This window comes from Macrobrachium rosenbergii, chromosome 21 (assembly GCF_040412425.1).
Source record: "Macrobrachium rosenbergii isolate ZJJX-2024 chromosome 21, ASM4041242v1, whole genome shotgun sequence".
Lineage (NCBI taxonomy): Eukaryota > Metazoa > Arthropoda > Malacostraca > Decapoda > Palaemonidae > Macrobrachium > Macrobrachium rosenbergii.
This window is the reverse complement of record NC_089761.1, coordinates 59,655,710-59,682,685: the sequence shown is the minus strand read 5'-3', so window position 1 is coordinate 59,682,685 and position 26,976 is coordinate 59,655,710. Positions and strand designations below refer to the sequence as shown.

The window sequence follows — 26,976 nt, the reverse complement described above, 5'->3', positions numbered from 1 at the left end:
GAATATGGAAGATTATCTCCACCCATTTTCTACAATTTGGCCAAGGGTCCTAGTGAACTGACCCAAGTGAAGAAGTGGCAATAAGTATGCCAGATCTCCAAGTTTGTCATTTTCCTTCCCTTCTCGTAGTAAAGTGAAGGCAGCCGGGTTAAGGAGAATTGGCAGTGCTGGAAATGGGCTCGGAGTCTGCTCCTAAAATGGTTGGAGTTTAGTTATCGTTTGCTGTTGTCCCCTGGCCTATCATTCCTGGCCAAGAATGATGACCTTTTTAAAGGAAAAATCCATTTTCTGATAAAGGAACTCAGTATTTCACATAAAAGATTATGCCTGGTTCAGGAACTTAAGGCTTACTTAGATGTCATGGCAAACATCCCAGATGGTCCTATTTTTCTGACACTTAGCACAAACAAACCAATCTCTCTACGTGGGCTGAGAATTATGTTAGTGACCATCATTAAAAAGGCAGACCCTCTCCTTTCCGAAGTTGCATGACATCAAAAGGTGAGTACATCATTAACTTTCTTTGGAAATGTTTCCTTCAAAGAAGTCTTCAAGTGTATGGAGTGGTTATTAGAGACATTATTCCTGAAATGGTGAAGGCGCAATAATCCTGCACCTAGACCCGATATAATTAGGTAAGTCACAGAAGAACCACAAATGGATAATACATTTATAGGTTTGTGTGTCTCCTGTTCTTTATTGCTAGACCCGAATGGGTATCCGGAATAAAGAAAACTGTTGATAACCTATGACTTTACCCTGAATAAAAAATTCCTGAAACCCCATTGCCATGAGAGTGACGGTCATGCTGAGATATTGCTGGGGAAGGTGCAATAATCCCGCAGCCAGACCCAACATAATTAGGAAAGCCACCTTCGAACCACAAGAATAATACCTGTATTGGTTCATGTGTTGTTTCTTGTTCTTTATTGTCATATCCTGTGGGTATCTGGAATCAAGAAAATGGTTAATAACCTGTGACTGTACCTCTGACCAAAATTAATGTGGGTTGTTGGGATTTATTTATTAGGAGCTAAGGCATTTTGTCACCTGTCAATTTCTTTTGTAGGCTCCTTTTAGGACGAACAGCGGATATGCTGTCAAAAAACAGGTTTTGATGTAGGTACAACCTAATTTTGGCAGCTGCTGTGAGTCCTCAAACCTACCCACTTTCCCTGATGAAAAGGCATGGGACTCGGGTGAACATTATCTTGCACAGACCTGGTGTGTAATGAAGATGGCCGCCAACTTATGTTGTTGTCACATCTATGTAAGACGTAGAGCCTAGGACAGGAGATAGAGCACTCATGTCTATCACTGTGCCAACAAGCAGTATTCTGGCAGAGACCAACTAGAAGAGAATTATTTGTAATTGGGTGGTCTGTCTTATGGAGCCCTGGGGGGACCATGAGAGAGTAACTCCTTTGAGAACTCACTGCCGCTAACAAAAATAGGTTTTTCCTATGTCAAAATTTTTTTTTATTGTAATAATAATAGTAGTACAGTAGTACTGTAAAAATCATGATATTTGAATGAAGACGAGTAGTATTGCATTACAGTATATTGTGGAGTTTGGCTTGGTAGAAGTACTGGTCTTCTATGGGGTCTGGGTGAACAGTAGCCTACCCGGTCATGTATATATAAGGCCATGGGTATTTTGAGGCTTTTTAAAAAAAATTTTTTAAGGAGTCATATATGGTATCAAATATGGTATTAAACATTGTGGAAAGAATACTTATATGTTGTAACACACTAATAACTTCTGTCTACATTTACTGTACTGTACAATACAATGCACTTACAGTATTTATTTTTTTTGTAAATAGTGAGTTTACCAATATTTGTAATAGGTGTATAGTCATAAGAGAATTTACAGTCAACTTTACATGCTATTATATGGTTTTGAGTTTTTCGTCTCGGTATGGGTATAAGCATTCATATTGATGGTTTGATTTTGTCTGTTAAATTGCCACCTTATCAGTCCTATTTAGATGTTATGAGGTACTGTGTGCACAAATTTGCTCAGGTTTTGATGTGCAGAAGAGCTATACTGTAGGTGTAAAGTTAGAGAGAAGATAGCCATAGAAAAGTTTGCGGTAAATACATAAAGTTTTCATTTTATGTATTTACCGCATTTTCAGCAGAAATTGTGAAGAAAGTAGACTGTGCAATATTTGGTTTAAGGCTTATCCATTGAATAACTGGTAGATGAAAGATGGATAGACCATTAATGTAGAATTTCAGCACACAGATCCAGAAGCTGTATCATACTGTACTATGTTAGGATGCAGATACATATATCATACAACTCATTTTGGTGTTTCTTCAAAGGAGTTTTTCATATGAAGCAGACATTGTAAAGTGTATAATGTAATAGCCATTTCCTTAATTTTTTTTAAGGATTGGAAGAATGGTATAAAATTATTAGGTTCATTTAAATTTTTTTAGAAAGCATACTGAGGAAGCAGACGTTTTGGAACTAGATGGTTTACTAAGTTTATGGAAATCCTTTGTTCAGAAGAATTGCGCTGTGTGATTTTCAAATACAATAATAGCTAGTGTTTTGCTGCCCTATTTAGTGGCCACTTCTGGGGCTTTCACATTTTTTTGGATATTGCTGCAAGTTAGGGAAGTAATTCAATTTACATAATTTTTTTATTAATGAGCCTCAGAATAAAAATTTGTTGTTTTTAGTTGATCATTTAATATTGCTGCACCAAAAACATTGATCGAGTTGTCACTTTGCTTTGGTAAATACTAGCTGTGACTGATGTTAAAATTACTTAAATGAAATCAAGTCTGCTTCTGCCTTGTAAGGAGCATTTTAGTTTTTTTGGGGTTAGTAAAATATTGAATATAATTGTTCATCTGTTTCTTTTGGCTTTGACTCTTAACAGCAGTAGCTGTTAAATATTACATAATCATTAATCAAAGTTTTTTTTTTTTTAGTAAATTTGTTACCATACCATCACAGTAGCATGTTGTGGAACTGTTTCAGAAAAATATGATTTTGTTTTGTGTGAGTTAATACTGTATTGTACTGTACTTTCAAAATGATCCTTAATTTTTGTATTTATGCCAATATGTTGTTGAAACAAATTAGGAGGGGTTGCAGTAAGTTAATGAATGTTATAGGTTTGAGCTTTTTGAGAACATGATTTCTGAAAATAAATTTGGTATTAAGTGTTTCTTCCATGTTTAAGTTAGCAGACCTACAGTCGTAGCCACCATACATCATTTTATAATAATGTACACAAAGAAAAACTCGCACAACTTGTTAGGGTCTTAGATTGCTGTATAGTTAATGTGATAAAGTGAAATTTAGCCTTCATATTATCTTCATTTAGCTCAGTTTGGAAGGTGAATATTCATTTTCTCACAATGTTATTTATAAACCCCTAAAAAATGAATACTAGGCCTACTTGAGGATGTCAGCATCCTAACAAGATGTTTTCATCCTAAATTGTTTTATATTCTTAAAAAGCATATAGATGTACTTTTCAAACTTGCTAACACATATTGCATTGGAAGTAGACTTATGGCTTGATTATGAAAATAGATCAGGTATTTTCCTTATTAATGCAGATTTAGCCATTTGTATAAAGAGCATTTAGCTCATTTTTTATGTTTGAAGAGTTTTTTGTCACCAGCATTGCACGTAATGGCCTTTTCAGTGTATTGTGAATTAATACTTCAAAAATATTAATAATATGAACCTAAGGCCATTTAGTATTTCAGATGATATTATATGCCATACAAAAGCAGTTGAATCAATTGTTCACCTTTAAATTTTTAGGTCCTTATGAGTTTAGATAATATGGTGATGGTGCATGTAGAAATATGGAAGCAAACTATTCAAAGATCAAACAATGCTCTCTGTTGTCAGTAAGTTAATGGTACATATGGTACACTGCTATCCAACATGAAAATAGTTGTCATTGCTTATAGGTTGTTAGTCTGGGTTATTGCTTTTTTTCCATTAGTGAAGAGCATTCATTGGCTCTTTATTTTTTGCATATCCTTTTGCAGTGAACTAACAGTAGTAAATATAAAGATGGCATAGAGATTCTGTACTGTATTTAGCAATTTTTAGTTTTCCAGTTAAAAGGTTCATATTGTAACTGTTAACACCTCGTATGCCACGTTGAATTAATAAACATTTTTTTCACATTTTTATTATAAATTTTTTATTGTTATAATTATATGCCTTGACATTTTGTTCTGAAGCACCAATACAGAATTTTAGATATTTATTATCAGAAAATGTGTAACTTCAAGTGGTTTTTGGTCACACACATTAGTTATTGATTGGTAACTGTTTTTAGCAACTATAGTACTGTTCAACTTGTGTAACAGCTTTATGAAAAATATTTGCATACACACTCATATATACATTTTATTTATATATATATATATATATATATATATATATATATATATATATATATATATATATATATATATATATATTTATATATATACCTCGAAATAATATATTTTCATATATGTTGCGAAGGAATTTTTAAGTTGATAATAAGTAGTTTTATTAATCAGTGACTTATTATCAACTCTTAACTTATTGATTTTTCTGATTGTATATGAATCACGGTTTTGGAAATGCTTGTCACAGTGCCCTCTTAACTTCTTGAATTTTCAACTCAAATCAACTCAAATGAAGAGATAATTGAGGATAGTCTGATGATCAGCCAGGATTCAATCTTGGGTGTGGGGTATCAGAATAAGGTAAAAATAAATGTGTTGCCTGGCAACTATCATTACCTTGTGATACCTGGAACCCAAGACTGAATCCCGACCGGGTATCATAACATCTTCATATATCTTTTCATTCAAAATAAGGCTTAGTAGTGACCAGCATTTCCTAAATGTGCAGAATTCAGAAGTAAAACAGGCGGTGTAGCTAATAAAAACTATATATAAAATATATATATATATATATATATATATATATATATATATATATATATATATATATACATATATATATATATATATATATATATATATATATATATATATATATATATATATATATATATATATATATATATATATATATATATATATATATATATATATATATATATATATATATATATATATATATATATATATATATATATATATATATATATATATATATATATATATATATATATATATATAAATACAGGCAGTCCCCAGTTTTATTGACGGGGTTCCGTTTTTTTTCCGCGTTGTAAACTGAAAAATCGTCGAAATTCATCAAGAATCCTAAGAAAACCTTACTATTTAATGCTTTGGGTGTATTGAAAATGATATAAACTGCATTTTTATTGAGTTTTTCATAAAAAAACCTCCAAATTTTGATTATTCTGCCGTTTTGGAGCCATAATTCTTCCGTCGGATCGGTGTACGATGCGTCGTAACCCCGGAACATGCGTCGTAAACCGGGAAATAATTTCTAATGAATATATTTGAAAAGCGCCAGTAACCTCAGAACATCGTAAGCCAGACCCGTCAGTAAACTGGGGACTGCCTGTATATATGTGTGTGTATGTGTATATATATATATATATATATATATATATATATATATATATATATATATATATATATATATATATATATATATATATAGATAGATAGATAGATAGATAGATATATATACATATATATGTACAGGGTGTTTCAAATTAGAGCCCCCTCTACAGCGTAAACTAAAATTGATATGGACAAAAACAAAAGTAATTCAGAACAGGTATTTAATTTTCTGTGAGTATTTAATATTTTGTGTGGCCTCCATCTGCCTGTACCACAGCCTGCATTCTTGAGGGGTATGATTTCAGCAAATTGCAAAAAAGCTGAGACTCAAACTCCATTTCCGTGAGCACTTCGGTCACCTCTCTTCGTAGGTCGTCGAGGCTTGGTATACCATCATAGTTCCCTGTGTGCGCTTCAACATGATCCTTCAAGATACTACCAATGTTTTCATACACATTAAGGTCAGGGGAGCTACCTGGAAATTTTCTTGACAAGAAGAAATTGATACCACTGTTTCGAAGCAGCTCCTGTGTCTGAAGAGCCTTGAAACATGGTGGCTTATCATGCAAAAATGTGACTTCTTCAACAGATAACACATTTTCAGGATTTTTGAGGAAAGGAAATACTCCACCAGTAAGCACAGTTTCTTTGAAGTATTCGCCATTCCATGACTGTCCTTTTTCTTTGATGATCCACGTTAACCGCTTGGCTGTTAAACAGAGAAAAATTCCCATACATTCAGGAAATTTCACAACTTGGCGATAGCGCACGTCATCGCTGATATCATCCAACTTTGCAGCCCAAATGATGTCATTTTTATGATTTGGCTTCCTGACTGTGTAAATGAAGAATTCATCTGATGCGGCAACATGGAGAAAGTCAGCTTCATCCCAGTCTTTAAGAAATGAACCACAAAACCATGCACTGTCTTCTCTCTGTTGCTGAGTGATGTTGGGCTTGCTGATAACATGAAATGGCTTGATATCAGATTTTTTTCAACTCACGATATACAGCACTATAACTTCTCTTCTTTCCCCTTTTTGTTTCTAGTTCAAGCTCAAAGTTACGTAAAGACTTTCTTGGCCTACCCACTGCCTCAGCTATGATGTCTTTTGACTCCTGAGAAAGGACTTCAGGCCTTCCAAGATTCTCACTCTTTTCGCGATGACAGTCATAGGGATTTTTGTTCCAGTTTCATTTAACAAAGGATTCATCTCTTTTAATGTATTTAGCTATCCAGGAACGTGAAATGAAGGATGTGCCAGCATCCCTGGCCTCTCTGAAGGTTATAGCCCGGGTTCAGTCAATCCATCTGATTTCCTCCGAGTCATTAGCCATGGCTGTATCTAACTCTGTCACCCAGTCTGAAAATACAAGAAATGTAAAATTGAAAATAGCTTAATAGAAACTTGAAATAATGTACTTGGAGATAGGCTATAGCAGCAAACTTCATAACTTTCCATTTGTTCTGTGGGGGGGGCTCTGATTTCGAAACACCCGATATATATATATATATATATTGAATTAGCTACATTCTCCTCTTTGCTTCTGAATTCTGCACACACACACACACACACACACACATATGTAGAATCTGCTGGTCACTTTTTACCAGATACAATTGTAATTGTAATAGCTACAATGCCCTCTTATCTTCTCGAATCCTTTGCGCCTATTTGGTATGCATGTTTCTGCAAAGCCTTAAGATCCAAGTGCAAGAAATAGGAAGAAATTATGATGTCCAGTAGCGGGAGACAAACGAGGGTCCCCCAATCAGAACAAGGTTCCATTGTTGACCTGACCATAAGAAGGATAAAAGTCTGTTACCTCTCATACATACATATACAGTACCTGTCTTTTTAGATATATACATTAGAGCTGGAATAGATCCATCCTCACCATCGTAGCCAAGTGGACAATCTAATTTTATGGCTTTTTAGGCTGAAATATATATGTAGAATTTACTGGTCACTTTTTACCAGATACATATGTAATTGTAAAGTCACAGTGCCCTCTTAACTTCTTGAATTCTTTGCACTTTTTTGGATATGCTTGTCACTACAAAGGCTTAAGATCCAAGTGCAAGAAATATAAAGAAATTATGATGTCTGGTAGCGGGAAACGAACCTGGGCATTGTGGCTATTGCATTTACATATGTACTGTACCTGGTAAAAAGTGACCAGTAGATTCTACATACTGTATATAGTTCAGCCTAAAAAGCAATAGAAATCGATTGTCCACTTGGGTACGATGGTGAGGATGGGTCTATTCCAGCTCTAATATACATATCTGAAAACAACAGGTATATGTATGTACGAGAGGCAATAGACTTTTATCCTTCTTGTGGTCATGTCGACAATGGGACCTCATTCTGATTAAGGGACCCGGGTTTGTTTCCCGATACAAGACATCATAATTTCTTAATATTTCTTGTACTTGGATTTTAAGGTTTTATAGTGACAAGGGTATCAAAAAAGTGTATATATATATATATATATATATATATATATATATATATATATATATATATATATATATATATACTGTATATATATATATATAAAATATATACTGTATAATATATATATATACACACACATATACAGTAAACCCCCATATTCGTGGAGGATGCAAACCCCCCTGCGAATAGCTTGAATCTCATGAATACTTAAAACTCTCAAAAAACACTTAGAACTGCCTATTTTGATAGTTGCAAAAAAAAAAAACTAAAAATGCTTATACTGTACCTGAGTATTTTATTAGTTCTAGCACAAAAAGTGCATTTAACCAAGAAATTGATATGAAAATACAGTAATTAGTGAATATTTCTTGGTGAAAAATGCCGCGAATGGGCAAATTTTCCTTGCATAATGTGTGTATATGTTTCACACACAAATCCGCAAACAGGTGAGTCCTCGAATCGTGAGGATGCTAATACGGGGGTTTATTGTGTGTGTGTGTATGTATATACTGTATATGTATATATATATATATATATATATATATATATATATATATATATATATATATTACAGGCAGTCCCCAGTTAACGGTGGGCTCGGTTAACAGCGATCGGGTTTTACGGTACTTGTCTAGCAATTTTTGGCGCCGAAAATCGCCGATTTCCGCTTATCGGTGCCGATAATTGGGTATTGGCTCTGATACATACCTAACAGAGGCACTGGTAACTGAAAATCGGTGCTTTTCAGCGCTGATAAGCCCCAAAATTCGCTAAAAAAAAAAGCGTAAAAATCGCCGATTTTCTGTTATCATCACACCCTCAGAACAGAATCCCCACGATAACTGAGGACTGCATGTGTGTATATATATATATATATACAGTATATATATATATATATATATATATATATATATATATATATATATATATATATATATATATATATATATATATATATATATATATATATGGCTTGGTTGGTAGAGTGGCAAACCACAGACTTCATAGAAGCCTGTGGCGAGGGTTCAATCCCGCAAGAGCCGACCAGTCAGAGGCGGAAACTTTGCTATCCGTGTAGACATCCCGGGATTACATATGTAATCAACGGATAGGTTTGCTGAAAGCAAATGGATGTTACAGACTAATACACACATAAACAAAGCCACTCCAACATCTTCTAAAAACATAACAGACACCTCACACGTCTCAAACTGTCGGACTACCCGCCCAGTTCTCCTCGTGCTGCTGGGAGAAAGGGAGCGGGGGTTTCGGTAATACATGTACACGTTCGGTACCGGGGTCTAAGCGATGTCAGGCAGGGCAGCCGGTCGAGGTTACGGGCCTACCCCACCGCCAAATCAAAAAGTCCTTCAAAAAGAAGGCACCGTGCTTACCCCATATAAAAATGGGTATAAAAGCACGTTAAAACGAAGAAGAAGAATATATATATATATATATATATATATATATATATATATATATATATATATCATATATACATACATACATATATACATACAATTATATATACACACACACACAGTGCATCACCAACTTACAACAGATTCGATCTTAATGGCTCTTTTTCAGCACCATAACTTGATGTTGCATCAACTTACAGTGCCATAAGTTTGACAGCGCTTACAGTGCTGAAACTTGATGCAACATCAAGTTACAGCGTATGGCGCCGTTAAAATGCTGATAACGCTGAAACATCGACTTACAGCAGAAATCAACTTGCTGTGCGACACTGGAATGGATCCCCCGCCGTGAGTCGAGGACCTACTGTATATATACTGTATATGTTTATTTATATGCATATCTATTTATATTTATACACATATAAATATATAATATATATATTTAATAACAGGACCTCATTTAAACTGGATGGTATCCAGTGGAATTATTTAATTGAGAAAAGTTACAAGCTTTCTAGGAGTAGCGGTCATCATCATCTGGTATCCGTAGAATGACCGGACACATGGTCCAGCTGTATCTATATACTTAAGGGGGAGGGAATTAAAGCCCTAATCATCATCAAATGGGTAAGATATGTGGATGACATCCTGATTATTTATAAGGGAGAAAGAAAAGAATTACAAAAGTTCCTAGAAAACATAAACGTAATGAACAAATCTATTTCACAATAGAAGAGGAGGAGGAGGGAGCAATTCCTTTCTTGGACTTACTGGTAAAGAGGGAAGGGTAAAATTTAAAATTTAAGTTACACACAAAGAAGACACATGCCAATTCATACATACATATGTTCTCCAGCTACAGGAAAGATAAGAGCATAGGATACCCTAAGTACTGGTGGGAATGGGCACGCACTAAGGCAAGGAAAATCTACTTTGGGGAGAGGGATGGGATAGAAAATGAACATTTGAAAGGGAAGAAAATAATTACAGTCCAGAACAGCAACACCATTATGCCCATCAGCTGGAAACTAGAATTTTAAATTGACAGGCAGTTATAAAAACATGATTAGGAATAAAATAGTTAGAAACAAAAAGTTGGTAGAGGGGTGTATACATGGCAGTGTGTCTACATTGTGAAGAGTGTTACTTTGTTGAAAGCAGAAAATCCTGCAGAGAATGAGGAAAACAACACAAAACATTAGGCACTACAATCAGTCGTCAGCAGTTGCCAAGAACTGTAGGGGAAAGATCACAAAATAGACTGGGAGAATATGAACTTTCTATACACGAACACAAACAAAACAGCCAGACTGATTGTAAAAATGCCTTCGTAACATGCGCAAACAGTGTAATGGTAGGCAGAATTGGAAGTGGATGTGAGGATAGCCTATCCAGAAAAATCATATACACAACAATAGAAAAGAGGACCCGCAAAAACACGAGACCACATGGACAGCACACACCTGGAAGAAGTCGAAGGAGAGAATGGCCAAGGTCACAAGGGTGGGGCTACACATGAGGAGGAGGATAATTAAAGGATTGAAAAAAGCCAGCACTCAAAATTGGAAAAACAAGGGCTATAATTCCCTCCCCCATACACATATAAGTACAGCTGGATACCAGACAATGAAGACTGTTAGTCCTAGAAAGCTAGTAACTTTTCTTGAATAAATATCTCCGCTAGATACCATCCAGTTTAAATGAGGTCCTCTTATTTTTAATTGTATTATTGCACAGAACAATTTTTCAAGTGATAAAGTTTCCATTTTCATTACCTAGTGTTGTCTCTGTTTTCAGATCAGAATTTTTCAGAATCTTTTCTGTTCATAAGCTTATTAAAAAATATACCCCGCAAAAAATCATATAAATTTCAACAGTACTATAAATTATACACTGTACTTGAGTTACATTATAGTGAAACTTATAAATGTTGAAGAGTCATATGTTTTATGTAAGCATCTGTGGAATGCAGATAAAGAAGCAAACTGTGTATATATATAAGATTTGGTGCTTTGTGTAAGTAAAAAAATTTTTTTTTTTTGCAAGGAGTGCTACCTTTTCTGTTAAAATTTTATGTAGCATTATTAATGTAGCAAATAGAGTGATACCATTTTACAATTATGCTTTTGGTTTTTTATGAGACCAGAATCAGATTTCCTGACTCTCAAAGGCTTGGCTTAGAGACATAATTGGAAATAGAAAAATGTTGAAGTTGGATAGCCAAGTGGAAGGAGAGAGAAGGTATGAATGAAAAAGGGAGAATATGGCACAGATGTTGACTGCTGTGCTACACCTTTCACACAATTACCCTTCTGTGGAGTTTTTTTTTTTTTTGTAAAGACTTATCATTTTGAAGCTTTGGCAATACAGTAGTTGTCTAGATTTGAAATGTTATAGGAAAACACTGTACAAAGTCATATATTGAGTCATTATGCCTCTTGAATTTGTTTACACGGTAGAAAGCAATATTCTGCATTAAATGTGAATACTACTGTATTAGATGTGAATACTACTGTTAGTTCACTCATTCTAAGGACATTTACCTTTCAGTAAAATAAATATTATAAACTAAAATGATTTTTGACTAGTGCAAATTAGTTGTTACTCTGCTTACACTAATCTCTTGATATTTAGTTGTTAATGAGGTTATAACTTAAGGAAATATCTCCATGCTTCTAAAGTTGTTCATCTTAATGTGATCTGTTTATTTTGTATCTTTCACACAAGTAACAGTCAGCCATGCACTTTGCTTTTTTCTTTAGAAATTTATTTGGATTATCAAAATGGCCATGTCATAGCTAGCCCTTTATTAAAACACATCTCACCAAGACAGTATCAGCATGCTTAGAAATATTTCAATAATTATATTTTTATTTTATGCACTATTTGCTGGGCATTATCAGCACTGCTATTATTGCGCCTAGAAAAGCACTTTATTACTGGGTGTGCGAATATAACCACTTTGTTGTGGTACAGTATATGACAAGGTTTGGTTCACTTCCAATTGTTGCATTATGCATTGCTGTGCATGATTATTACATGGCTTTGTGCCAAGGACATTTGCTTCATGAAATAATGGGGCACATGATACATCAATGTGCATCATCATTTGCTGCTCTTCACTGCGCAGCAGTGGTGGTGATGGTGGTGGTGGCAGAGGTAAAAAGAACTATTTGCTACCAATGGTATTTATTGTCTTGTTTCATTATTGTGAAATACTACAGATCTGAAATATCTTAGAATATGAATTTTTGCAAGTGATTTTGTATACTACACTACAGTTCAACCAAAGTACAGAGCACATTTATGTGGAGAGCAGTTTGCCTACTCACAAAAATAAAGAAGGAAAAGTCTCAAATGCAAATATTGATGCAGAATTGATGTACAGCAGGTTTCATTTTAATGTGATTCTGATACACAAGGCAAATGTATCATTGAATGTACATGTTCTTATACCATCAGCCACTGCTGTTTCACTTTTGAAGCTGAGGCTCTATGGTGTGTGCTTGAAAATACTAGCAGTGTTAGAACATTCTGATCATTACTGAAGTGTAAAAACAAATGTAGAGTGGGAAAATATTTTTGTACCTGTCCAAATGTTAATAGGGTGCTGACAGTCTGAGCCCCTCTCTATACAATATCCTTCCTAACACTTCAATACTTTCCATGACATAAGGAACATTCCTTACTGCTTTAGCCTTTCTGCCTCTCTTTATCTCATTTGGATTTGTTGGAAACGACTACATTTTATGGCGTGGAATTCTTTACTCAATTAGATTTAAGTGATATGACTCATCTAGATTAAGAAAGTACTAATATCATAGTGGTGTTTGTATGTAAGTTTTTAATTTAAGTGATTTTCATGTACGGTAGCAGATAGAAGAGAGGCAATGGCATACTGTCATAGTAAGTTTTAGGTATTGTGGTATACTAGTATTTTAAATAGATGTCTAAGTGCTTTGCTTACTTCTTTGCTTTGAGGTTTGGCATCACTATTTGATGGTAGACAAACTTTTCCTTTTAATATGGCTTTTCTGTTTTGTATAAGGATGGTTATCCTTCAGTACTGAAGAAAGTGAATGACTTTATTCACTGATGGATAACAGTACTTACAGACTGAATTCCTGCTTCATAGCTATTGTTTAATTTATTTGTTCATTCAGAATTAATTCCTTATCTTCAGAAAGAATGTTAAGTTTTCATTTGATTAAAATGTGATAATCATACTATGTTGATGGTAAGGCTATAATGTTGACATAAATGATAAAAAGATTTCAGTCACAGTAAAGCCAGATTAGAGGAGCAGGTAACTTGCAAAACTTACGTAGTTAAATGGTTTCTTTTCTTGTACATTTTGAAATTGTCATATTGAAAGACTTAAGGTTTTCAGAATACTTTTAACATGTAAAATTGCAAGACATATTGAAGATCGGGAATGTGTGGTAAAAGAAACCATGCTTGCATGTCAAATTTTCTTGTACTTTATTTTATACTTTTTATTTTCTTGTGCTTTATTAGGCTTTGTGGCTGAAATTTTCATGTTCAATTTTTCCTTGTATTTTCAACACAAGATGTTTTGTGCCCACTAACATTTCAGGCAGATGAAATGATGTCGTTATATGGAGTAAAATACTTTAGAATTTTGCTGTATACAGAAATACAAAAAACTTTGCATTCAAGTTAGGTGTTTATTGTATTATATTTTTGTTAATATGTAATTTCAAAGACTTGTTTCTAGATGAGATTAATACCAGTATACAGAAATATGTTTAATAAATATATTTGTATTGTTTATGGAATGGAGCAGCTATCCAAAATTCATTGTTAAGTCCAGCATTAATTTTTCATTTACTTTGGTGAGCATAACTTTTTGTTCCATGACTTCTGTAGCAAAAGCCATAAACTGGCAAGCTACAAGAACCCAGAATCTGTAGCAGGCTGGTGAACTGACAGCACCCAAATTATACATGTATATGCTTTGTGAAGTCCTATTGAAATACCAGTATGTAACTTATTTTTTGGGGGGTTAGTATGTGTGTTTTGCTGTTTGACACCCTTTGAAAGATGGAGGAAAAATTTGATGTGTGAATTACACTTACAAGGTAATTTGGTTGTATGACTTTCAGTGCATATCTGTGCCTGCCTGTGTGTGTGCATATGTTGGGTTGAGAGGAGAGAAGCAATCAGAATGAGAAGGTGTACAATAGAAGTGGCAGGATGCAGACCAGCACAAAAGCCTAAATTATGAGGGAAGGGCATAGAGGATATTTTGGACCAGATGAAAATTCAGGTGCAAGATGCATGCAATCAGTGAGAATGGAGACAACATATCCTATGTCTAATCCTTAAAGAGAATTCCCAACTTAATGCTGATTATTAGGGTGAACAGATGCTTATGCCTCTCTATAAATACATTATTAGGCAACCAACTCTGGTTGGTTATCTAGTCTGGTTACATTTGTTGGTATAGCTCAAAACCAGGAAAAGCCATTCATTCCTTTCTCTAAGCACTCATATCTTATTGCATCTACCATTTTAACCAAACGTTGTCTGTAAATTTGCTGTGATGATGTTTGTATTGTGAAGTTTAGAAAATATCATTAGCATGACCTTGTTTTCAGAACCATGAATCTATCCTGAAGTCACAAAAAGCCAGTGATATGATTGTGTGTTATTCTTAACCAAGAAACTGTCTTGAAGAAAATTTAGTGATGTCCTTGTTTTTGCTCAAGAGTATGCCAGTCTTTCCTATTGTAGAAGTCTGGGACTCAATCAGAGACAGTACAATGTAAAATCGTGAGGCGTCTATGATCTATGATATGAAAGGTTTGAGAGGAGTTCCAACACTTCCCAGCACTGCTAAAGGAAGAAAAAATCATTGGCACAGGGAATAGATGAGTAAGAGAAATAACTCATGAATAGAAAAGAAAGAAAAAAGATAGTCATAGTACATACAAGATAAACATAGTAAATTGAGTTGGAAGAAATATGTAATAATTGATAGTACTTTTCAAAATATACCGAGTGATAATGAATATGAACAGTAGTATATGAGCATAACTGAAGAATCAATAAAGAATATGACATCTGATGGTTAGAAGAACATTTGGGAAGATGAAAAATGAAATGCCTACAGGATTATTGGGATCAAGAGATTTTCTGAAAGCATGTGGAGAACCAATCATTGATTACTGGCTGAAAAGTATTGTAAGATATTACTGTACCAAAAGTGTAAGAAAAGTAATATTGCTAGAACATACTAAATTCCCAGAAAGCACCATAGCACTATTTACGTAAATCAGCCTATGGTAGCTGCCATTCTTTACTTATAAAGATTTCTTTGTATTTTGGTACTTCCCTTTTGTTCAAAGTGATGGGAGAACTAAAAAATTTTAGTGTGTGGCATCTATTAACACAAGCTTGGGACACCCTTCAGTGTCATTTGGAGGTCAGAACATTGTTCTGTTGACCATTATATCCTTGTCTGATGTTACTATATATTTTGCAACCAAATTTAGTTGCTTCCTGGAAGTATGCAAATTGTGATGCTAAAAACTTTAGTTTTTTGGAACAAAAAGGGTTCCAGACTGTTTTGCATAGATGGGAAATTAAATGCTGGATTAAGAGTGAATTTAAGGGAGAATTGCTTTAAGATAGTTAATTATAGTGTATTTTTATTCTGGATGAAGTTAAAGAAAAACTAGCTTTATTAATTATTGAAGTTGGGTCATAATGTTTTGTTTTGTTGAGTAAACTTTTTGAAATTGTATATATATCCTTCTGTTGTGCAGTGTTTTTAATGTTATTTTCACTTAGTGTTTTCAGAAACAAACAGGGGAAAATGGATATGGATAAAAATTTGATAACCAAAACAGCATTCCAAGAAAGTCATTAGCTCTGATATCTTGATACTTAATGCAAAACTGAACTTGAATGTTTCTTGAGGGTGTTCATTGTTTCCACTTTCTTAGCTAATAGTAAAAAAATATAACACCTGCATCAGTGATGTAAGTACCAAGAGTATGTTAAGAAAAACCCAAGTAGGGGCAAGATAGAAGCTGATTAGTGGTTCATCAAATATTGCGGTCTCCGTGACAAAAATTCAAGTGATAGTTCAGGTATACTTTTCCTCTCTGCTTTTACATGAGGCTTGAAAGCAATGTAGGTGTGAAAAGAAAAAAAAAGAAATTGTTTTCCAGCTTTCTTTTGTCGTAACTTTTCAAGTGTGTATTTATGTAGTTTATCAAAACTGTCGTTGCTGATGCCACAGACAAGTGTATCCCAGAAAAGAAAACTCCAATGTTGCACAATAAATGGTGGGAATTGATTTGTCCAAAACAGTCATAAATTTGATGTCTAAGGCTTGATAACCTGTGAAAATCGTGCCCTCTCAAAGATGAAAATACTTACAAATTACAAAAAATGGATTGGTTTAAAAACATTGAAACCAGTATACAGTCAGTTATCAGCAAAATTAAGGGATGCCAAGCATGACACCAATTAAAAATTTTTGGAAAAACGTATAAAATTAATATATGAAAGCAAGATCAGTAGTATATACAATAATACTTAATGGACAAAGAGTTTATGATCCTTATGCAGTATCAAATACAGTATACTTGGAAAACATTGCATATTAGCTGTGAACAAATTTGATGAATACCTACATAATCATGAATATAAATAGCAAATCAGAGATTATAGATTTTAAAACAAAGATCTGTTTTACAATAGAAACATTCAAATTTGGCCTTTCATCTTATCGTAGCACAGCTCCATGTCAATATCAATTTTGATTTAATCAAACATCTAGTTCCTTTATCGACTTTGGACTGAGAAACTGTTTCCAAATGATTAGTGACATGCTGTTGTTATATTAATACCAAATCAGGTAATATGTCAGATATTTATGAAATTCTTTTAACAAGCTATGTATGCAAAGCGATGGAAAAAATGGTGAACGCAAGGTGAACATTGTACTTTTTATATCCAAAAGGATTATGGTACTACTAGGAGATATGCTGGAATGACAATACTAAAGACAAAGGTATTTGTGGCACTTATCTTTATCCATAAAAAGCTTGCATATTGTATTTGCAGATAAATGACATTTATTCCTACACACACAAATTGGAAATCTATCCCACTTGGAAGTGTATTTATTGGGACATTATTTCCCCCTTGTAATAAACATTGTCACAAATTAGTTGCCAAGTGAAATTAAAATGAGTTTTTAATGGATAACTGTGCATATTCTACACTGCCTCATATTGGTGACATATCCAAAGTATTTTCATATCATTACAAAAGCAGGTACAGTACCTGGCTAGACTCTCAGTTTTATGCTGGAAAAAGAAAAGCATTCTTGTTTTCAAAAGATAGCAGATTAAAGAATTAAGGTATTGCATAAAAATGCAAAACACTATACTAGTAATGGAAACAAAACCATTTAGGCATTACCTTTGAAACACTTTATTACACAGTGCATATATAAAAGCTAAAGGCAAAATGCATTAGACCTGACAAGAAAGCCATCACATAAAACTTGGGGAGCTGACAGATCAACCCTGAAATTACTAAACAAAGCAGCTATTATATGTATTTTAAGACTCCCTCTGCTCTCTTTACAAAGCAGTTGTTATATGTATTTTAGGACTCCCTCCACTCTGTTTACAAAGCAGCCTTTATATGTATTTTAAGACTCCCTCCACTCTCTTTACCATGACTTAACTACCCTACAAAGTGCAATAAAGACTCAAGACTAGTGTTTGAATACTAAAGTATTTGAACAGACATTTTTATAAAGAATTTTCACTAGTATTTCCAGTTAGGACTCATAATTTTTAGTTTGTAAAAGTATATAACACGTCCTTCAGCAATAGAAATTTCCCCTTTGGATTAGAAGTACAGCATGTTTCTGTGCAAACTCGCATTATCCGTACAGTATGTTTCTGTACAAACTTCTACAATGTCCAAAAAGTGTCCATAATCCCCTGAACATCGTAAACATGCAACAAAACAGACAGTGGTCAACATTACACAACTTATGGACTGATCCAATATATCTTGTAAAGGAATTGCTACAATATCTTCTAATAAAACAAGCAAATTTTCTTCACTTAATGCTTCTGTTGTCATCGCAGAATTGTCTGCATTGTGGTCAGATTTTGTATTTTTCAGTGACTCCAGAAGTGCCTTAGAAGCCATTCAGCTTTATACTGAAAAATCCCTTGAGTCAATCAACTAAGTTTTCATCCAATAAATTATCTTGTAGTATCCAAGAGAGTGCTGATAAGGCAGGCAAAGCTACAGTTGCTGTGAATAGATTAAATATACCCTGTACCAGTTTCTGTCAGTGATTTCACTCTCTCTAAAACCCATCATCTTTAAGAAATGGGAGACATTGTGGAAAAATTAAGTCTTCAGTATCAAATTAAAGATATTTAACCAGGTTTTGGATTACAGTATTTCACATTCCAAAAAAAATTTCTTGTTTGAAATTGGTCACACTTATCTAACCCATGGATATTGGATGAACAACCCATGTGACCCAATCCCTGAATGTTGAGAAATACCGACTGCTCTGAACATTTTCAGTTTTACCTGATTATTAAATAATAGCTGTGAGTATATCGAGATTTGATATATTCAGCAAGAATAGACCCTTTGGGCTGGCCACGTAAGAGTAAGAAAATTGGCTTTAGAGGTTCTGTTGGACTGTTTATTAGTGTAGAATAGAGGTAGATTGTGCCTGTTGTTCTTTGCAAGATGTCAAACAATTAGAATGGAAAGTGTCATATGTAACTTATATCATATTTTTATGGGATATAGAGTATTAGTTAGGTCTTTCATTTGGACACTTGAATTATTGTCTGGAGGCATTCAACTTTGAAATTTTATTCATATCATATTTGTGGATTACTGTAGCAGTGTTTACTCATGGTTCATACATTAGCTGCTTATGAGTGCTATTTCTTGCCTTGGGTGAAAGAAAAAGAGGAACTGTCATTTGTGTGGCAGCTCTTCAGAAAGTTAAATCAACACAATTTCAGCATACAGTACTATTATTATAAAAAATGTTACTAGATCTTATTTCTTTTGCATTGCAGTGCTTGAAGTCTTTGCAGCATAAATGTGTTGTGCATTTATATTGATGCAAGTAGTGCAGTTTGTCTCATTTTTAGTCAGAGCTGCTTTAAGCCTGATTTGGTAAACAATATAAATTTAATTATTCAAACAATTTTTTTACTTTTCAAAATTTTGGATTGATTGGAAGGTAAGGTACAGTATCATGGTTCTATTTCCTCTTGTAACAGGCAGATTTCTTTGTTGGTAGGTATGCATCCTTATGATTAAATTATTGTATTCTTCTAACAATTGGTTGTACCACAGCATTTGATGGGTATGGGGACATCCTGCAACCAGAGGGAAGCATTGGTGGGGGTGTTAATGCTTCACCTGTGACTGCTGCAGTACCTGCGGCTGCTGTTCCTGCTGGCACAGCTGTTTCAGCCGCTGCAGGAGGAGGACAAGCAGGAAAACTCATAAGTGGAGATCTTGACATGTCACTCTCATCACTTGTTGATAATCTGAATATTAAGGGACCAACTGCACAAAAGTAAGTGAAACTGAAATTTTGTCATTACAAACATTGCCTTACTAAGAGTCACCTTTATTAAGGCAGTGATTTATACAGTAACCTTAAAATTCAAGATACTGTAAATTTTTAAATATATTTTTAACACTTTTAATCAGGTCACTCAAAATTTATATTCTATATCTAATTTTAATGTTATACTTTTCCCAAATGAATCATGTTAATGTTATATTTATCGCAAATGAATGTTATGGAATAATTAATCTGATGATAAAAAGAGTGATACATTGAAATAGTATCATCACCGTTGGGTATTTGATAATTAATCCAATCCAATGATACATTGAAATATTGTCGTCACTGTTGGGTATTTGATAATTAACCCAATCCCGGAATGCTGAACAACAATTGCACTAAAAAATATCATTAATGATTATTTTACTTTCAACCTGTAATGTATATCAAGTGTTGGGCAGAATTTTTTTTTAAAGATACAGATATTAAATTTTAAACTAGTTGTAATATATTAAATAAGATTAATGTGATGACTAGGAACAAAGCCTTTGGGGTAGCCTTCTTAGAGTTAAGAATGTTAACTGTACTTATAATAATAGTATCTCAAATGAAAATATTAGGATGTAGTTAAACTTGTAAGGTTAGTCAGTGGTTGCAGTCAGTTCTTCTTTTTCTAGCTGAACTAAACCTAAAGAAAGGAAAAATCCTTCAGTGTTCCTTCATTTCATAAGTAGCAAAAAGAAAAGTAACATTAGCAGTGCACATGAAAGTAATGTCATGTGTTATCAAGTTACTTTGTATTTTTGTATTGTTAAACCTTCCCTTACTAAATGTAATGATTAAAATAAAAATATGAATGGTCTGCTTCCATGTGGTGTTACCCATGGAGCATAATTTGATCTCTAGAATTACCAGCATTCCTTAGCTAGGTTTTGATGTTGGCATATACCTTTTTTTTATTTCTTTTATGTATAATATTTTTAGATAACCTCCTGATAATATGGATGGAATAACATTTCCTAAGAAGCAAATTTATATACTGCAGCTGTATGTGATTTCAAAAGTGTGTATCTTTGGAACTGAAGATTGTAATTTTTAAATTAAAGAATTCTTATGACCCTCAGATTAACAGCTTACAAAAGATTAGGTTTGCACTGAATAGTACAGAACTTTTGATTGACAGTGTTTTGATGTTTTCATTAGAAAGTAGTATTACCTTTTACTTTTTCTATTGTTTTTTCCATATTCAGTAGGATTTTAAAAGTATGTCATGTGATACATATCAGTTCTAAAGGCAGAAAATGTGACACCTGGATAACTGAAAATACGGAATGGATAAATTTACTCTGTAAATAATAGGGAGCAAGTTTAGAAAATGACAAGACAAATTGTGTAAATGTTCATATTAATCCATATTCTTAATAGTACCTTTATTAATTGTGGGATTAAGTTTATGATAAACAATGATCAAAAGGATTTAGTAATTTTTAACTTGTTTAATTACCTGGAAGAGGTCAGTGGAGTTCTCCAAAAACTCAGTGTAAGACTGGTGGTGCTGGTTGGACCCCTGCTGCCCCAACGACTGCAATGGTTGGTGGTTATCGTGCACCAATGCCTGGACAACCCATGCCTGCAGCACAGCCTGGCCAGTGGAATGCAGGAATGCCGATGACTGGCATGCAGCCTGTGGTAAGATTATTTTATTTTACTCCTCTGTCAGTTTCAGCTAAAAAAATCACTTATATTGCACATGTGAACTGTGCAGCAAAGGAAAAAAACACATATTCAGTCCAAAGGATTTTATGAAGAATAATATATAGTTATATAATTCACATCTCTTTCTTATTGTATACTGTGTTTTTTATGGAAATTTTTGTGGTAGGATGAGCAAGTAGCATCACATTCTAATACCAATTTTGTTACCTTAATTTCTGTGGTCCTTGATTGATATCACTTTTAGCATTAAGACATTTTGTTTTACACCTAGACTAGGAGAAACAAGTTTGGGCATAAAACTTTCTTGTACCCTTTCAGTTAAGACTGTATAGTTCCATTTTAGTCAATTTTCCTCACAAAGTATATACGACATCTTGGGGGAAAGTAATCACTGTATATTAGTGACAGGCTACCTATCAATATTATCAATAGTTTCTTCATAAAATGAACATATATTAATGCTTAAAAATGTAATCTAATTAATTGAATTAGCCACTGTGTTGGAGTTCCTCAAGGAAGTGTTGTAAACAGCTTACTGGTTACATTAATTAACAGTTAATGATCTTGCCAAACAGTTATGCTTCAGAATCCCTCCCTAATTCCTAGTACTTACCTTTTAGGTGTTTGGGGGGTCTCGGATAATAATTACTTAGAGATGATTCATAGCTTGGAGCTATGTTGTTGCTTTAAACTACATTAGCTAGGCTTATACATTTTACCACTACCTTTCTTTGCCCCTAATTCCTAGTACTTACCTTGTAGGTGTATGAGGGGTCTCAGATAATAATTACTGAGAGATGATTCATAGCTTAGAGCTATGTTGTTACTTTAAACTACATTAGGTAGGCTTATACATTTTACCACTACCTTCTTTGCTCCTTTCCTTATCAGGATTGCCCCTAAGTTAATGACGCCTGCATGACCTTCAGTATGTCCCTGGTGACACTTAAAACATGAGGGAGGGTGAGGTTAGATGGATGCTTGCTCACCTGTAGAATTCAAGTGGCCAGAGTCATTGAGTGAGGTGAAAGTCTTTATTTCTGGTGATAGAAATTCATTTCTCGGTATAATGTGGTTCGGATTCCACAATAAGCAGTAGGTCCCGTTGCTAGGTAACCAATTGGTTCTTAGCCACGTAAAATAAGCCTAATCCTTTGGGCCAGCCCTAGGAGAGCTGTTAATCAGCTCAGTGGTCTGGTTAAACTAAGGTATACGTAACTTTAACCCTTGAAGGCAGAAGGAGCATTGTGCTTGTCTAGGTATTAGCCCTAAGGTGCTATTTTAGGGACAAGATCATCTATTCTTTGAATGTAGCTTTTTAGTAGGCATGGGAAATTGCCATAATTGTATTAAGCCCCTGACAAAGAAATGTTAACACAATTCTGACAACCTCTTCAAGAGAGCAGAATATTCTGGAGACTCCTCAAGGCAAAGAAAAAAGAGAAGTAGAGGAGAAATAGTTGCCTTACAATAGTAGAATTACATCCAACACAGGAATGTACTGTCAGTATCTGAGTAAGGTCCTTGACTTGCGGCGGGGGATCCATGCTACTGGCGTTCCTAAGTTGATTTCCACCGTAAGTCGGTGACATCAAGTTACAGTGCCTTAACTCGAGGATTCTTAAGTTACAGTGCCAAAACTTGAAGAACCATAGAGCCACTGCGCTGCAACTTGAAAAAATCTCGAGTTAGGGCGCTGTAAAACGCCATTTAATGCCGCTGAAAAAGCGCCTTAAGATCGAATTGCTGTAAGTGGGTGGCACCATAAGTCAAGGACGCACTACCATATTACAGTACAGTACTGGATATAAAACCCCTCCCCCATTTTCAAAAGGGAATTTTAAGAAAATTTTTGTGTGCATATACATGTAAGCATTTAATGGTGTTAAAATGTATACAGTAGCTAGTATACCAGAAAACAACTTTGGACAAATTATGTAGGTGGGCAGCATGAAAAATATTATTGTTAATAATTCTGTTGCAATATACAAGAGGAGAAAAAAGCAGCAAGGTATAGCAGAAAACATTTTATGATACTCACCTCCATCTCTTCCACCTCCAGTGGATAACTGATTGTGACAATGAATATTTGTGTTAAATTTGCAAACAAAATGAAAACAAAAAAGTAGATTTTAGGTCAGATATAATTAATTTAAAAATTTATGTACAGCATTAGAATATGATTCTCAGTAATTTTAACCAAATAAAACTGCATTTTTGTCTTGTACAGTAAATGTGTAAGCTTAGCTTGCAAGTGTAATGTAAACATACACACAAGTACAGTATGATGTTGGGTAAAGTTTGCATTAGAGTAAGGTGGATTTCACACACACACACACACACACACACACACACACACACACACACACACACACACACACACACACACACTCTCTCTCTCTCTCTCTCTCTCTCTCTCTCTCTCTCTCTCTCTCTCTCTACTAAAGGGGAATGAAGTCCAAGTCATAATGAGAATCCATAAAGCACAAGTCATAATGAGAATCCATAAAGCACAAGTCATAATGAGAATCCATAAAGCACAAGTCATAATGAGAATCCATAAAGCACAAGTCATAATGAGAATCCATAAAGCACATTCTATATTGAACTTAGGAAGGGAACAAGACTCTTGTGACACTCCAAGAGTGCTCAAGCTAACACTGTAAACAATGTAAACAAGAGAAATGTGTTGAGGGGACACATGGCAAAACAAAAATATATTTAACATGAAAAATGGGGATTATTAGTAATAAGCAATACATACTAATATATAAATGAACTTGAAACTATGCACTTAATTTTTCTCAATTGACAGTTGTAATATCTCTGTGATAAAGCACTGAATAATAAAAATTCTTGGATTGGAAAACTGTGTTGCAAAGACCATGAAGGCTGAAAGAGTAAATGGTGTTGCAGGCTCAGAGCTGTAGGCAGATAAACAGCCTTCCTGCCTTGAGCCTATGTATAATCCATACCAACATAGGCACCATTCTGGTCTAGACCAGCTGTGAAAGAATTCTTGATATTTTCAGTTTGCTTAAGGGCAAGCAGTGGCTACTCTGTTGAAAGTGTTTGCTGTAAAGTAAAGGAATTTTAACATTGATAATGAAAAGACTGCAAGAGAAAATACAGTATGAAGATTCAGGTTCATATTGTCTGGTTGCATTGTTTTACATGTTATAATTTTCATCAAATATCAACAACAATCTGTATTAAACTTTTTAGATAAGTATTTAGCATTATAAATTTTAATGTTTCAATATAAACAGGGTTGTTTTTTGGGTAGTAATAAAAATAATGATTATTTTTCCAAACATGGCCAGTTTTAAATTCACTACATTTTGAATCAATAATTTTGCAAGACAAGGTTACGTATTTGTTATAAGGTGGTTTAGAGTAGATCAGTGAATTTGTTTTAGCCTTCATTTGTATGTCCAAGGGATTCTTGAATGAAGTGGAAGAAAATGAGGAAAAACATTAACTAGGAAAAGCTGGTTTGAATAGAGCTATGGGAATTGAGAAAAGGGAAATAAGAAAGCAAGTCAGATGATGTTCAAAATGACAGCAAAAGCTTCCTAGGACAGCTTGCCTACAATGTATTTCACAAAGTACACTGTAAGTAGTACCTTCTCTAAAGAGCTGTTTAGACTAGTATGGTGCCTTTAAGAGCAACACAGAAACTGTTTTGGATATATTAGTTTGAATATTACAATGAACATTTCAGCAAGGAATGCCTATGGCCAGTGGTGTGATGCCTGGAGGTTTCCCAGCTGGAACTCAGCCTGCTGCTCAGCCTGCTCAGCCTACGCAACCGGCAAGTTTTGATCCATTTGGTGCCCTGTAACAGTGCAGGTATGAAAATTAATATGGAGAAATTCTAATGCATAATTTAACAGTGTTTTTTTACATTGTGTGAAGTGGCATATACTGTAGTCAGAAAGTGATGATAATTATCATGTTGTTCCTACAAGGATATAAACCCTTGTCTTATATATGGATACCTTCACCAGTAACTAGGTTGGTCATTAAAGCTTGCTAAGAGGCTTTTTTTAAATTTGGCAGCAGCCAGTGTGGGCATTATGGGTAACCAGTGATGCATGCACATGAACATTGTCAGCTTACCATTAACCATCTTGCTGTGTAAACACACTTTTCACCCTCTCCGCCATGGCTGCTGTTGGAGCTGCTTTGTCTGGTATTATGTGGTTGAGTGGTTTATGACTGAGGCATGTTTTTCAATAGGAATCCCTCATTTATCCAGACACAACCAAACCCCAAGGACCTGAGATATATACCATATTTTGTGGTGTTGAAGATGCTATTTTCTTCCTTAAACAAGTCCCGGAAATTTACAGTGTGTCCAAGAGGCCAATGGTAGAGTTTTTTTTAAAGCCTTTCCCAACTGAAGAGGAATGTTATCTTTTGCTAAACAGTAATCAGAATTACTGAATATGACCCTTGAATTAAATGTATAAATTATACTAAAAATTAAACAAAAGTATCATAAAAACAGAAAACTACTATACAGTAATACTTTGATCTTATGTGATTCGAGTTGCGCGAATTCACAGACGCGAACTTTTCATTGGAACCTAACTAATTGGCATATGCGATTTTTTCATAGATGTGACATTTGCGAAATCCTCGAGAAGCCCTGCAGAAGTGTTCATGATTAATTTTTGAATCTATAAGTTTTCATGCTTTTATGTGTAAAATCTGCATGAAAAATGTATTATTTTTATTTTTGTACATGAATAAATATGATACAGTTCGTGTACTTTTACAAGATATGATACCCACTTGCAAAGTTACTGTACTTTTCAAAGAGAACCATGCAGAAAGTGTTTAATTTTGGAAGTGCATTTATAAGTTTTAGGCTTTTAAGTGTAAAATTGGTCTGGAAAATTTGTATTATTTATATTTTTGTATATAAATATGATACAAAGGTAGTACAGTTACTGTACAGTAATATGCTTTTTACTCTGCGAGTGAAAAAGAAAATGGCATCCCACGAATTAGGGGTAACATTAGTATACTTATGTGCTAGTGTGGCAAATACAGCACCCATTACGATACTGTACTCTATTTTTATGTCAACCATGTATTTCTTTTTTTTAAGGGTAATGTATTAAGCTAACTTTTAAATGAAATTACAGTAACTTTAATATCATTTAAAGGTTATCTTAATACTTTGGGAGCATGGTTAGGGTCATATTTAGTATTT

The 26,976-nt window shown here is 34.2% G+C and overlaps 1 protein-coding gene across 21 annotated transcripts in view; it reads left to right on the top strand.

Annotated features, from left to right (window-relative positions):
• The window catches only part of lap (like-AP180), a 425,173-nt gene that overhangs the window by 384,456 nt on the left and 13,741 nt on the right, over positions 1-26,976 (top strand). For all 21 annotated transcript variants that reach the window (XM_067123899.1, XM_067123895.1, XM_067123896.1 and 18 more), the window contains 3 exons: positions 19,817-20,042; positions 21,548-21,725; positions 25,477-25,604. In XM_067123899.1, the coding sequence (XP_066980000.1) occupies positions 19,817-20,042; positions 21,548-21,725; positions 25,477-25,596 (524 nt within the window). In that variant the 3' untranslated portion in view covers positions 25,597-25,604. The remainder of the gene's footprint in view (positions 1-19,816; positions 20,043-21,547; positions 21,726-25,476; positions 25,605-26,976) is intronic.